General features: G+C 42.5%; 1 protein-coding gene across 1 annotated transcript; it reads left to right on the top strand.

Annotated features, from left to right (window-relative positions):
- Window positions 1–11058: 11058 nt before the first annotated feature.
- On the top strand, window positions 11059–12548 carry il17a/f2 (interleukin 17a/f2). Its single transcript, XM_079443919.1, has 3 exons — window positions 11059–11115; window positions 11317–11483; window positions 11816–12548. Exons 1-3 carry the CDS (start codon window positions 11083–11085, stop codon window positions 12036–12038), a joined length of 423 nt encoding a protein of 140 aa, XP_079300045.1. The 5' UTR covers window positions 11059–11082; the 3' UTR covers window positions 12039–12548.
- The last annotated feature ends 343 nt before the right edge of the window (window positions 12549–12891 follow it).

Genomic DNA, 12891 nt, shown 5'->3' with positions numbered 1-12891 from the left:
TTGTCTGGGCGTTGGCATCCTCTGAGGTCCTCTGAGGGGTTGGCATTATCTTTTCTCAGGTGTTCGGTCATCTCAGATAATTTAAGGGTTGGATCCAGACTGAAGCTTCTGTAATTCCTAGTTACCACGGGAAGCAGAGAAAAAAATAGAGACATAATTAGCATAGCTGCTGTTCCATCTAAGCAAAAATGATTTGTTCAACCCAAGCTAAAGAATAATAATAATGTACATTTGATCAGATATAACTGCAGTACAAGATTATAAGATGCATTATGTGAATGCTTGGCTAAAGAGATGTATCTTTAATCTAGATTTAAACAGATAGAGTGTGTCTGAACCCCGAACGTTATCAGGAAGGCTATTCCAGAGTTTGGGAGCCAAATGTGAAAAAGCTCTACCTCCTTTAGTGGACTTTGCTATCCTATGTACTACCAAGAGTCCAGAGTTTTGCGACCTTAGGGAGCGGGTTGGATTGTAGCGTGGTAGAATACAAGTTAGGTACGCGGGAGCTAAACCATTTAGGGCCTTATAGGCAAGTAATAATATTTTGTAAATGATACGGAACTTAATAGGTAGCCAGTGCAGAGACTGTAAAATTGGGGTAATATGATCATATTTTCTTGACCTGGTAAGAACTCTAGCCGCTGCATTTTGGACTATCTGTAGCTTGTTTATTGAAGATGCAGGACAACCAGCTAGCAGTGCATTACAATAGTCCAGTCTAGAGGTCATGAATGCATGAACTGGCTTTTCTGCATCAGAAACAGGTAGCATGCTTCGAAGCATTTTGTAACATGGGAAATATGATTTTCAAAGGACAAGTTGCTGTCTAATGTAACACCCAGATTTTTGACTTTAGAGGACGTAACAGTGCATCTGTCTAGTTGCAAATTGTAATCCAAGAGATTCTGTGTACTGTTTTTTGGTCCAATAAGTAATATATCTGTCTTATCTGAATTTAATAGGAGGAAATTATTGGTCATCCAATCTTTTAAATTTTTTACACAATCTATTAGCTTAGATAGTTTAGAAGTTTCATCTGGTCTTGTTGAGATATATAGTTGAGTATCATCAGCATAACAATGAAAACTAATCCCGTATTTTCTAATAATATTACCAAGAGGCAACATGTATATTGAAAATAGCAGAGGACCTAGGACAGATCCTTGTGGTACTCCATACTTTACTGGTGATAATTGAGATGACTCCCCATTTAAATGAACAAAGTGGTAGCGATCGGACAGGTAGGATCTAAACCATATTAAAGCCTGCCCTTGAATACCAGTATAGTTTTGTACTAAGATCAAGTAATACTAGCAATGAGATGCAGCCTTGGTCTGAAGCAAGAAGCAAGTCATTTGTAATTTTAACAAGTGCAGTTTCTGTTTTCAGGTGAGGCCTGAAACCTGACTGAAATTCTTCATAGAGATCATATTTTTGCAAGAAGGAGCACAATTGAGCAGACACAACTTTTTCAAAAATTTTAGACATAAACGGAAGATTTGAAATGGGTCTGTAATTTGCCAGTTCATTAGAATCTAGTTGTGGTTTCTTAGGCTTAATAACCGCCAGCTTGAATGGTTTTGGGACGTGACCTAAAGATAACGTATTGTATTTCTGATGTTATCTATTTTATCAGTAAAGAAATTCATAAAGTCATTACTATTAAACTGTGAGGGAATATTTAGATCGGGTGGCGTCTGTTTATTTGTTAATCTAGCCACTGTGCTAAATAAAAACCTTGGATTGTTTTGGTTATTATCTATGAGTTTGCGGATATGCTCTGCCCTGGCAGATTTTAGAGCCTGTCTATAGCTGGACATACTGTTTTTCCACGCAATTCTAAAAACTTCTAAGTTAGTTTTTCTCCATTTGCGCTCATTACGAGTTTCTTTCTTGAGAGAATGGGCATAACTGTTGTACCATGGCGCAGTACGTTTTTCTCTAACCTTTTTCAATTTGAGGGGGGCAACAGCTTCTAATGTATTAGAGAAGATAGTGCCCATGTTGCTAGTCATTTCATCTAGTTCATGTGTATTTATGGGTACACAGAGCAGTTGAGATAAATCAGGCAGGTTATTTGTGAATCTGTCTTTGGTGGCTGGAACAATGGTTCTGCCCGGACGATAACGCGGAGCCATATAATTAATACCAGTAATACGCAGCATGCACGATACAAGGAAATGATCAGTAACATCATCACTTTGAGATACGATATCTATATCAGTAAGATCAATTCCATGCGATATAATTAAATCTAGCGTATGATTAAAACGATGAGTGGGCCCGGTGACGTTTTGCTTGACTCGAAAAGAGTTTATTAGGTCAGTAAATGCAAGTCCTAACGCATCATTTGTATTATCAACGTGAATGTTAAAATCTCCGACAATTAGCACTTTATCAACATTAACTAATAGATCTGAGAGGAAATCTGCAAATTCTTTTAGGAAATCTGTATATGGCCCTGGCGGTCTATACACAGTAGCCAGAGCAAGAGATAGGAGAGATTTATTTTGCATATCTAACAGTGTAACATTAAGCAGAAGTATTTCGAATGAGTTAAACCTCCTGTATCCTGTTTTCTGAGTAACATTGAGAATATCACTATATATTGTTGCCACACCGCCGCCACGACCAGTCTGACAGGGCTCATGTTTATAACAGTAGCTTGGTGGAGTAGACTCATTTAGACCAAAATATTAATTTGGTTTAAGCCAGGTTTCAAGGCAGAGTACATCAAAATTATTATCTGTGATAATTTCATTTACAATAACTGCTTTGGGTGCGAGTGATCTAATATTTAGGAGCCCAAGCTTTAAAAATTGTTTTTATTAATTTACGTTGCGTTTTTCTGGTTTAATCACGATCAGATTTTTTCTAGATCCTGCATTAAATTTATATTTTGACCTCGCTATTCGGGGAACAGACACAGTCAGTATAGATTGGACAACGCAAGTACTTTTAAGTGGGTAGAACAAAAGTCATCATAGTAGTTATTTGAGAATTGGCTTACTAGTCAGATGGAGCGTAGCGTCCTGGAGATGTTGTCCGACAGGAGTTCCGCTCCGACTCTGCTGGGATGCAGGCCATCAGCAAGGAAAAGCCTAGGACGCTCCCAGAAAAGATTCCAATTATTAACAAAGAGCAGTTTCTGTTCTTTACACCATGACAATAACCATTCGTTTAAAGCAAACAGTCTACTGAACCTTTCGTGTCCTCGTCGATACGTGAGAAGCGGTCCTGACACGATGATCATCATCGCGGGCGATGTGCTGCATACCGTCTCGATCAGGCTCCTGAAGTCCCTCTTCAGTGTCTCCATCTGCCGCAGCTTGGTGTCGTTAACCCCCGCGTGCAGCAAGACAGCACCAATGCTCTCATCGCCCTTCAGGATCGCGGGTATCTGCTCAGAAACATCAAGAACACGAGCACCGGAGAAACAGTGAGTGTGCACTTTACCTTCAGCTAACGTAGCACGGACATGCCGGATGATGGAGTCTCCGACGATCACAGTGTCGCGTTCCGTCTCGCGGAGGGGAGCGAAGTGTTTCCGGGTGGAGATCTCGAAGACCGGAGGCGGCGGAGGGGGAGAGGTCATTGCCCGGGGCCTGGCCTCGCGTCTTCCACTGCTGGTGCACCCAGGGTCCGTGGCGTCCCGGCGTCAGAGTGAAGGACATCTGGGAAGATCGCGTCCTGGGTGCACAGGGTCTGTGCAGAGAAACACACAGAGTAGAGGTGGTGGGAGTGTTAGCAGCGTGCTGTATACTTACCCTGGACTTGTGAGCGTCAGCCCGGGATGTTTCCAGCGTGGCTCTCCACTCTCTCAGCTGGGCCTGCTTTTCCACCAGGTCGCGGATCTGCTTCTCCACGGCCTCCAGCTCCAGCTGCACCGAATGCAGCGCGAATGTGTCCTCACCTGCACTCAAAGGTAGACACAAATCTGCCATATAAGCAAGTAACAGTGAAACAATGGTAATGTGTGTGAATAGAGTATTAGCAATCTAAGCAAGATTAGCGGAGAAAAAGAACTAGACTGTTGCTCAGTGGTCCAAAGTCCTCTTTTCAGGTGAAAGTAAATTTTGCATTTCATTTGGAAATCAAGGTCCCAGAGTCTGGAGGAAGAGTGGAGAGGCACAGAATCCATGTTGCTTGAAGTACAGAGTGAAGTTTACACAGTCAGGGATGATTTGGGCTGCCATGTCATCTGCTGGTGTTGGTCCACTGTGTTTTCTGAAGTCCACAGTCAACGCAGCCATCTACCAGGAAATTTTAGAGCACTTCATGCTTCCTTCTGCTGACAAGCTTTATGGAGATGCTGATTTAATTTTCCAGCAGGACTTGGAACCTGCCCACACTGCCAAAGGTACCGAAAGCTGGTTCAATGACCATGGTGTTACTGTACTTGATTGGCCAGCAAACTCACCTGACCTGAACCCCATAGAGAATCTATGGGGTATTGTCAAGAGGAAGATGAGCGACACCAGACCCAACAATGCAGATGACCTGAAGGCCGCTATCAAAGCAACCTGGGCTTCCATTACACCTGAGCAGTGCCACAGGATAATTGTCTCCATGCCACGCCGCATTGATGCAGTAATTCATGCAAAAGGAGGCCCAACCATGTATTGAGTGCATAGAAATGAACATAATTTTCAGAAGCCTGACATTTCTGTTTAAAATATCCTTTTTTATTGATCTTATGTAATATTCTAATTTTCTGAGACACTGAATTTTTGGTTTTCATTATTTGTAAACCATAATCATAAAAATTTCAAGAAATAAAGGCTTGAAATATTTCACTGTACAGTATGTGTAATGAATCTATATAATATATGGGTTTCACTTTCTGAAATGAGTGACAAAAAATATTGACCTTTTTCACGATATTCTAATTGTAGATGTACCTGTATTCCTAAATGAAGCATTTTCTTCTTTTTTATTGTCTATAAATTTTAGTTTTAAGGCACGCTTTTCCAAACAAACTCACATAATAAATAATAAAATTAGCCTATAGGTAATAAAAGAAGAATAACAAATACACCAAATTCAGAATAGCCTACTGATCAAAAAAGGAGCTGTCTTTGCAAATGTGAACGGTTATGTGGGTGGTGAAAATAGGCCGGTTCGCATTGTACCGCTCAGATGCTATAGATCTCACCGCATAGAGACACCGTATCAGTGAAAACAATCTATCAAGAGCACCTCTCACTTTGATGCTGGGATAAGCTCCCGTGCATCAGTACATACCAGCCACAGCGTCTATATAAGAATGAGCATGATTAACATTTTGCATTTACACTTTCGACATGACGGAATTTCCAGAAAGACTCTTGAGATGGCAAATAGTTTAATGATAGTTGATCACTTTAGATAATCAACTTTCGTTTTTCATATTTGGCATGTATTTGTATTTGAAAGAGAGCATTGCATTGTTTGTTCATTGTTTTTGCTTATTCATATAGTTACAAATATTTGTTGATACACTGGCGTAGCCTGTACATTCATGCGTTATTGTTTTGGTTCCGTACTGATCTGAATCAAATGAAAACAATGCAAAGACAGTGAGTAAAAGTAATGTTGTAACGTTCAATTTACAGCTTTATATAATTCTTTCTTTTCCATATAAAAAAGTTTAATTTGTGGAGAGTGCATGTGAACTGACCATTATACAATGGTTAACCAGCATAACCTGCTTCAGGTTCCCAGCTAACAAAAATATGCTCTAGGAACGTTTTGTTAAGATTACAATTAAGTAATAAAATAATTATTTCTGCAAGTTCTCTGAATGTTCCAAATGTCCAGTTTTTTATATGTGTAAAAAACAAAAACATTTTTCTTGGTTACATGAACGTTAGAGACAAAATTAAGGGGAATGTTCCATTTAATTTGCAAGCATTATTGTTTCTTTTGAATGTTCTCTAAACCAGATGAACATCAAAATAAAATGTTTCAGAAAAACGTTCCATAAATTATGCATAATAATGTTTAGTTCCCTGTCGATATTTCACTTGTACTGGCTTGTATGGGAAAACAGCTTTTTCCTCTTCACTGAATCCTTTTCAATCACGCAATGAAACTGCACGTCCATCGGTTCGTGCAGTGCTATAAAATCGAACCAATGGCTCGGCTGCGGCGATGAGCGAGCCTATGGCTATGCAGCCCGCCAGAGCCCGCCAAAATGGTGGGGGGGGGCTTCTGGCTATATAAGCGCTTTGCCGCCGAACTCGGATTTCTTTGAGATTCGCCGTTGAAACACCTCAGCAGCCGGATTGGATCTCTCGCAGCACACAGCTCGCGCTAAGAGAGCCTCACAAAAGAGCTAATTCTTCGTGGTGTTGTTTCAAATGCCGCGCCGTCATTGTAAGACGTGCAGGACTCCCCTGCATGCTGAAGACGGTCACGCTGAGTGTGTGTCATGCTTGGGGAAATCCGACACTGACGTCAGCGGGGCTGACTTCAGTCTCGCCTCTCTGCGCTTGCGGATAGCTTTCTTCACACAGCGCCAGACCCAAAATGAACGAGAAGCATGATGCGCCCCCTACTCGTCCCGCATCCTATCTTCTGCTTCCTCCGCCCTCACTTCCATTGATGGCGCTGAAGAGAAGGAATACGAGCACCTGCCCCCTCGATGAGTCCGTGGCCGCGCATCTCTGCCCGTCCACGGCTATCGGATGGAAGGCGAGGGCGAGCCATCCGTCCAAGCCGTGCAGAGCCACGTCTGCACTTGCTGGACGCGCCTACTCAGTGGCTGGTCAAGCGGCTTCGGCGCTGCACTCCATGGCTGTGCTCCAGGTCTTCCAGGCCAAGATGCTCACCAGCGAGGAGGGCGGTCTCGATGTTGCTTCACTCAGGGTCCTGAGAAGCGTGACGGACCTGGCCCTGCGTGCCACCAAAGCCACTGCCCAGGCTTTCGAACGGTCGATGTCTAGCCTGGTAGTGTTTGAACGCCACCTTTGGCTTATGCTGATGGAGATGAAAGAGGTGGATAAAGTTCCCTTCCTCGACACTCCGGTCTCATCGAACAGCCTGTTTGGGCCAGTTGTGGAGGGCTTTGCGCAGCGGTTTACGGAGGTACGGAAGTCGTCTCAAGTGATGTGACTCTTCCTCCCGAAACGCTCCAGTCTTTCTGCTGCTTCTAGTCACCCCAAGCCTGCGCCGGCTCAGCAGCCTGCCAAGCCAACGCTGGCCACTCCCGAACCCCGACCTCCTAAGGATCGGCAGGATAGAGGGCGTTCCAGCTCAGCAAGATGCTACACCTCCTCAAAGCGCCAAGTACCCTGGCCCAAGATCGCTTTGGATCTGGTGCCTCAGAAGACTTTTCTGCCTACCATAAGCGTCCTGCCCTTGTGCAGCCAGTCTTTAGAGCCTATTCAACCTCTTGCCACATGGGCCGAGGCCTGGCAGGCCATCCCCGGTGTGTCAGAGTGGGTAATGGCTATGGTAAGACGAGGTTATTCACTCTAATTCGCTCGAAGACCGCTTCCGCGGGGTGGTCGCCACCACAGTGCCCAAGGACGCTTAAGTTCTGCGTGCAGAGGTGATGAATCTGCTGGTAAAGGGAGCCATAGAAATCGTTCCTCCAGCTCAGAGCGAGTCCGGCTTCTACAGCCGCTACTTCCTCGTCCCCAATAAAGACGGTGGCCTGCGACCTATTCTAGATCTCAGACTCCTGAATCACGCCCTGGTAAAAAGGTCATTCAGGATGATCACATTGAAGCAGATCCTCTCGCAAATATGCCCAGGGGACTGGTTCATTTACATTACATTTATGCATTTAGCAGACGCTTTATCCAAAGCGACTTACATTGCATTCAAGTTACAGTTTTTACATTTTATCAGCTCTTGCTTTTCATGCTCTTGCTTTTCAGGTTCATGTCGCTGGATTTGAAGGACACGTACTTTCACATCCAGGTAGCCCCCCATCACAGACGATTCTTGAGATTCACATTCGAGGGGGTGGCATACCAATACAAGGTCCTCCCGTTTGGGTTATCCCTGGCTTCCCGCACTTTTACGCGATGCATGGATGCGGCTCTCTCCCCTCTGCAGCAGATGGAAATCCGCATCCTCAACTACCTCAACGACTGGCTCATTCTGGCCCAGTCAGAGGCAGTTTCAACGTCGACAATACCCTCCTCCTCAGCCACTTATCACGCTGTGGCATCCATGGCCCGAGTTATGGGCCCTGCATGTGTGGCCGCTCTACAGGAGCCTTTCGTCCTCCCAGAGCGTGTCTTAAACACTATGGCGGAAGCTAGAGCCCCATCTACCAGACGCCTCTATGCTCTGAAATGGTCCATTTTCTCTGCTTGGTGTCAAGACCGCGACTTAGTTCCGGTCACCTCTGAGGTATCAGTGGTTCTTTCGTTTCTGCAGGAGAAGCTGGATAAACAGCGTTCCCCATGCACCATCAAGGTTTACGCTTCAGCCATAGCGGCTTTTCATGCCCCTATTGCTGGCCGTTTGGTGGGCCAAGATAGTGCGGTGATCCAGTTTATACGAGGCGCCAAGAGATTGAACCCTCCTCGCCCTCGTACAGTTCCACCTTGGTACTTACCAACCGTGCTAAGGGCCTTGAGAGGCCCCCCGTTTGAACCATTGCAATCCGTGAGCCTGAGATCGCTCTCGTTTAAAACCGCCCTGCTGTTGGCACTGGCGTCAGTTAAGCGAGTAGGAGACCTACAGGCCCTTTCTCTCAACCCTGCTTGCCTGGAATTCGGGCCTAACGACTCCAAGGTCATCCTGAAACCAAGACTGGGTTATGTACCTAAGGTTCTCTCCACCCCGTTCAGAGCCCAGGTCATAGCGCTTTCCATGCTACCCCCCTCGATGGATGACCAGGAATTGCCCCTGCTCTGCCCCGTCAGGGCCCTGAGGGTATACATCAAGTGTTCTGCCTCGTTCAGGAGATCAGAACAGCTTTTTGTCTGCTTCGGTAACCATGCTAAAGGTCGCTCTGTTACGAAGCAAAGAATCTCCAGGTGGATAGTGGATGCTATCACCCTAGCATACTCCTCCTTGGGCTTGCAGTGCCCCATTGGAGTCAGAGCCCATTCGACCAGAGGCATCACCTCTTCCTGGGCATGGTCCAGCGGGGTGTCCATTTCGGAAATTTGTGAGGCGGTCGGCTGGTCCTTGCCGTCCACATTTATGAGGTTTTACAACCTGAACGCCCCCGCCTTGCAGACCAGAGTCCTTTCTGCTTAGTTCGCCGCTTTCGGCTAGATAAGCTATCTCAGGGGTTCACTTGACCAACTTTGCTCAAGTCCCTCCTTCTCTTGAAAGGTCCATATTATGGGCACTAAGTGTCTACTTACGAGACGACACCCAGGCCATGGTTGACCCTAGTGGCTCAGCCTGTGCTTGGTGTATTTTTAACTCCCCTGGGTCCTCCCACAGGAGTTACAGTTTGAGTCATTTCCCATCATAGCACGGCGTGATTGTACTGGTTCCCATACAAGCGTCTTACGACGCAGTACAAGTGAAATATCGACAGGGAACGTACTCGGTTACTAGCGTAACCTCGGTTTCCTGAGATATGGGAACGAGTACTGCGTTCCTGGCCATGCTTTGAGCTGCATGCCTCAGTCGCTTCATTCGAAGAAATCTGAGTTGCGGCGGCGAAGCGGCCGCTTATATAGCCAGAAGCCCCCCAATTTTGGCGGGCTCTGGCGGGCTGCATAGCCATAGGCTCGCTCATCGCCGCCGCCGAGCCATTGGTTCTATTTTATAGCACTGCACGAGCCAATGGACGTGCAGTTTCACTGCGTGATTGAAAAGGCTTCAGTGAAGAGGAAAAAAGGAGTTTTTCCCATACAAGTGTCTTACGATGCAGTACTCTTTCCCATATCTCAGGGAACCGAGGTTACGATAGTAACTGAGTACGTTTTGTTTTTTGCAAAAAGTTTTGAGAATGTTGTCAAAGACCAGATAACTTTGATTGAATGCTCTATTAATATTATTGGAAGAATATTTGTCCATAACTTTAAGATAACCTTGCCATAATGTTATAGCTTCACTAAGTTCCCTGTTAGATGGGTTAGTGCATGTCTACTGGTGAAAGAATAGACAAGCCATCCAGTAAAATTAAAGGGATAGCTCACTCAAAAATGAAACTTCTGTCATCATTTACTCACCCTCATCTTGTTTCAAATCTGTATGACTTTCTTTCTTCTATAGAACATAAAAGAAGATAAACGGAGAAATGTATTTTCATACAATGAACATTCTTCAAAATAGCTTCTTTTTTTTGTTCCACGAAAGAAGGTTATACAAGAAACAACATGAGGATGTGTAAATGATAAAATAATTTTCATCTTTGGTTGATCTAAATCCCTTTAAATAACAACCAACAAAGTCTTTCTGGTGTAGTTGGTTCACCAAGGTGGGCTCCTTGACTTATGGGTGCAAACCAACCAACCATGGTAGAATACAAGCATCCAAGGTGTAACATATGCTGGTCTTTTGTGCTTTCTCAATAAGTTAAAAAGCAGGAAATTAATGTTCATTTTTAATAGGAAAATATATTCATTCATCCATTTGGCACATTAGGATAACTGTATAGAAAGCCTTAATCACAAAGACCAGATAAAAACATTAATTCATCATTTAAGAATATCTTGCAAGAGTGTCACTATATATATACAAAAGTTTCAATTTAAATTAATCGTATAGTTGTGTTTAATACAAATTTCTAAATTATTCTCCATGTGTAAAACCTAATCAGACAAGACACAACCAAATAAAGTTCTGAAACGTGACTGAAAGATTGAACAGAATCCAAAATCTTGATAACTCACCCCAAAAGCCTGATTATTATGATTCAACATTTTTTCCCACTGAAATCGATGAAATGGATCTGCAACAATACCAGCATAGACTGATCTTTAATCTGTAGGTACGATTACTGGCAATGAGAGGGAAAATGTAGGTCTAAACATAGCAGCAATCAATTGATCTGATGAGGGAATCCAGGTCAGAGGTAGGCCATATTATCTATGCAATCACGAACAAGCATTGCATAAATAGATGAGGTGAACAAGAAACATTTTCACACTGCAAGAGAATAAGAGGGCATTAAAGATGTTTCTGAGCTTCGTCAACGCTAAATACATGGTGAGATGACCGAAACATTCAGTAGTTTAACTCTGTTAGCGATGTTAATAGTTATGCTAGCACTATATGCTTGCTTTACCAGAGATTAATCTTAAAACTTTAGATTAAGTTTAAATGTAACGTGTTGATGAAAAGAGGCCTCCGCTCAGAAATGGTTTGATTTTAATGAAATATAATAGCAGATAATGATCTTTCTTTCAGGTTTTGCTAAGCTTTGCGCTGGCGAACCTCACATTTGCCAAACAAGGGCAGAAAAAAATATGTGACACTAGTTTGACGATTTCCAATGACTTTCATGCCTCTCTGGATGCCGATGCAAAGGGAAATGGCAACATCCACAACCGCTCACTATCTGCATGGACCTGGATGTGAGTTGCAAAGTCACAGAAACTAATCATACATTCGCCAAACTCTTAAGTGAATCAAAAATTACTTTGGTTGCTGGTGTAGAATGATGTTGAAATCTGTTTTATGTCGCCAAAAATTATTTACAGTTCATGACATATGCAAAGTTTATTGATGTATCAGGAATCAGATGTATTGTTTGGGAGGTTAACATCAAGCTAGCTGTCATGGCTACTATGTAAGCATTTTTAAGATACAGCAGGCCATGTGACATCAGTGTGAAACAAAGTAAATCAGGTCTTGGTTATTTCTGTGGGTTTTGTATCAGAGCAATTATTGTTTTCTCTGCTTTCAGACCAAAGTTTTCACCACGCAGAATACCACAGGTCATCTTTGAAGCCCAGTGCAATTCAGAATATTGCACCCTTCCCAATGGCGTGGATTCAAGACTGAACTCATTGCCCATTTATCAGGAGATCCTGGTGCTAAAACAGGATGCGGAGGACAGGAAGTGCTTCTTGGCGACTTTTGAGAGAGTAATAGTGGGCTGTACCTGTGTGTGGGCCAAAACCTCCTAAAATAACTAATATGTTTCCATGTTAGAATGAACTTATTTATTTGTTCCAAATGCGACTTTTAACAGATTTTAAGTTATTTTGGAGACAAACTAGTTCCTGAATTAACTTTTTATTAAATATTTGCATTTATTAATTTAGCAGACACTTATGATATTTATGTATTGAGTATTAATAACATATTTAAACATGTTTTAATGGTTTTTTATTAATTATAACATTTATCTATCGCTGATCATTATTGTGAGCTCTCTGTAAGTCTTGAGGTAGTTAAACATCGTAACACTTTTTTCCTAAAAAATGTTTGGATGGTAATTGATTTTGCGGAAAATCCATAACATAAAGAAATGACAATAAAAATCCATGTTGTCTGGTTAATAAAAATATGATCTAGGAATATTTTGCTAATGTTTCCTTTAGAAAAAAAAGGAATTCTGAACAATCTCTGATCTTGGTTATGTGCATGTGAAGGGTTACCATATTTTTTCTGTAAATAAAGTAAATTTTTTACTGTATTTTGTTATTGTATAATACGGTTTCCATTTTCTTTACTCCCTAAATGTTTTTGGATGCATCCATATTGTTAGTAAAGTAAATAGACCTGTTTTTTACTGAAAAGCGCCTATAACAATATTGTAATACATGGCTACAACTTGCTTGGAGAATGTTATATGTAGACAAAATTTTATTTAGAAGTGTAAAACACACAGATACAACTTTTTAAAGAAAAAAATTCCAAACTTCAGGAGTTTCTGTTTGAGTACACAGTAAAAAAAAACACCCAATTATTGCTTGCGTTTTTCTTTTGTTTTTTTTTAATTCTGTAAATTCGTTAATTCTTAAGGGAAAATTGGGA

The sequence above is a fragment of the Barbus barbus genome, assembly GCF_936440315.1.
Source record: "Barbus barbus genome assembly, chromosome: 20".
Classification (NCBI taxonomy): domain Eukaryota; kingdom Metazoa; phylum Chordata; class Actinopteri; order Cypriniformes; family Cyprinidae; genus Barbus; species Barbus barbus.
The sequence above is the reverse complement of the archived record's forward strand: the minus strand, read 5'-3'. Positions and strand labels throughout refer to the sequence as shown.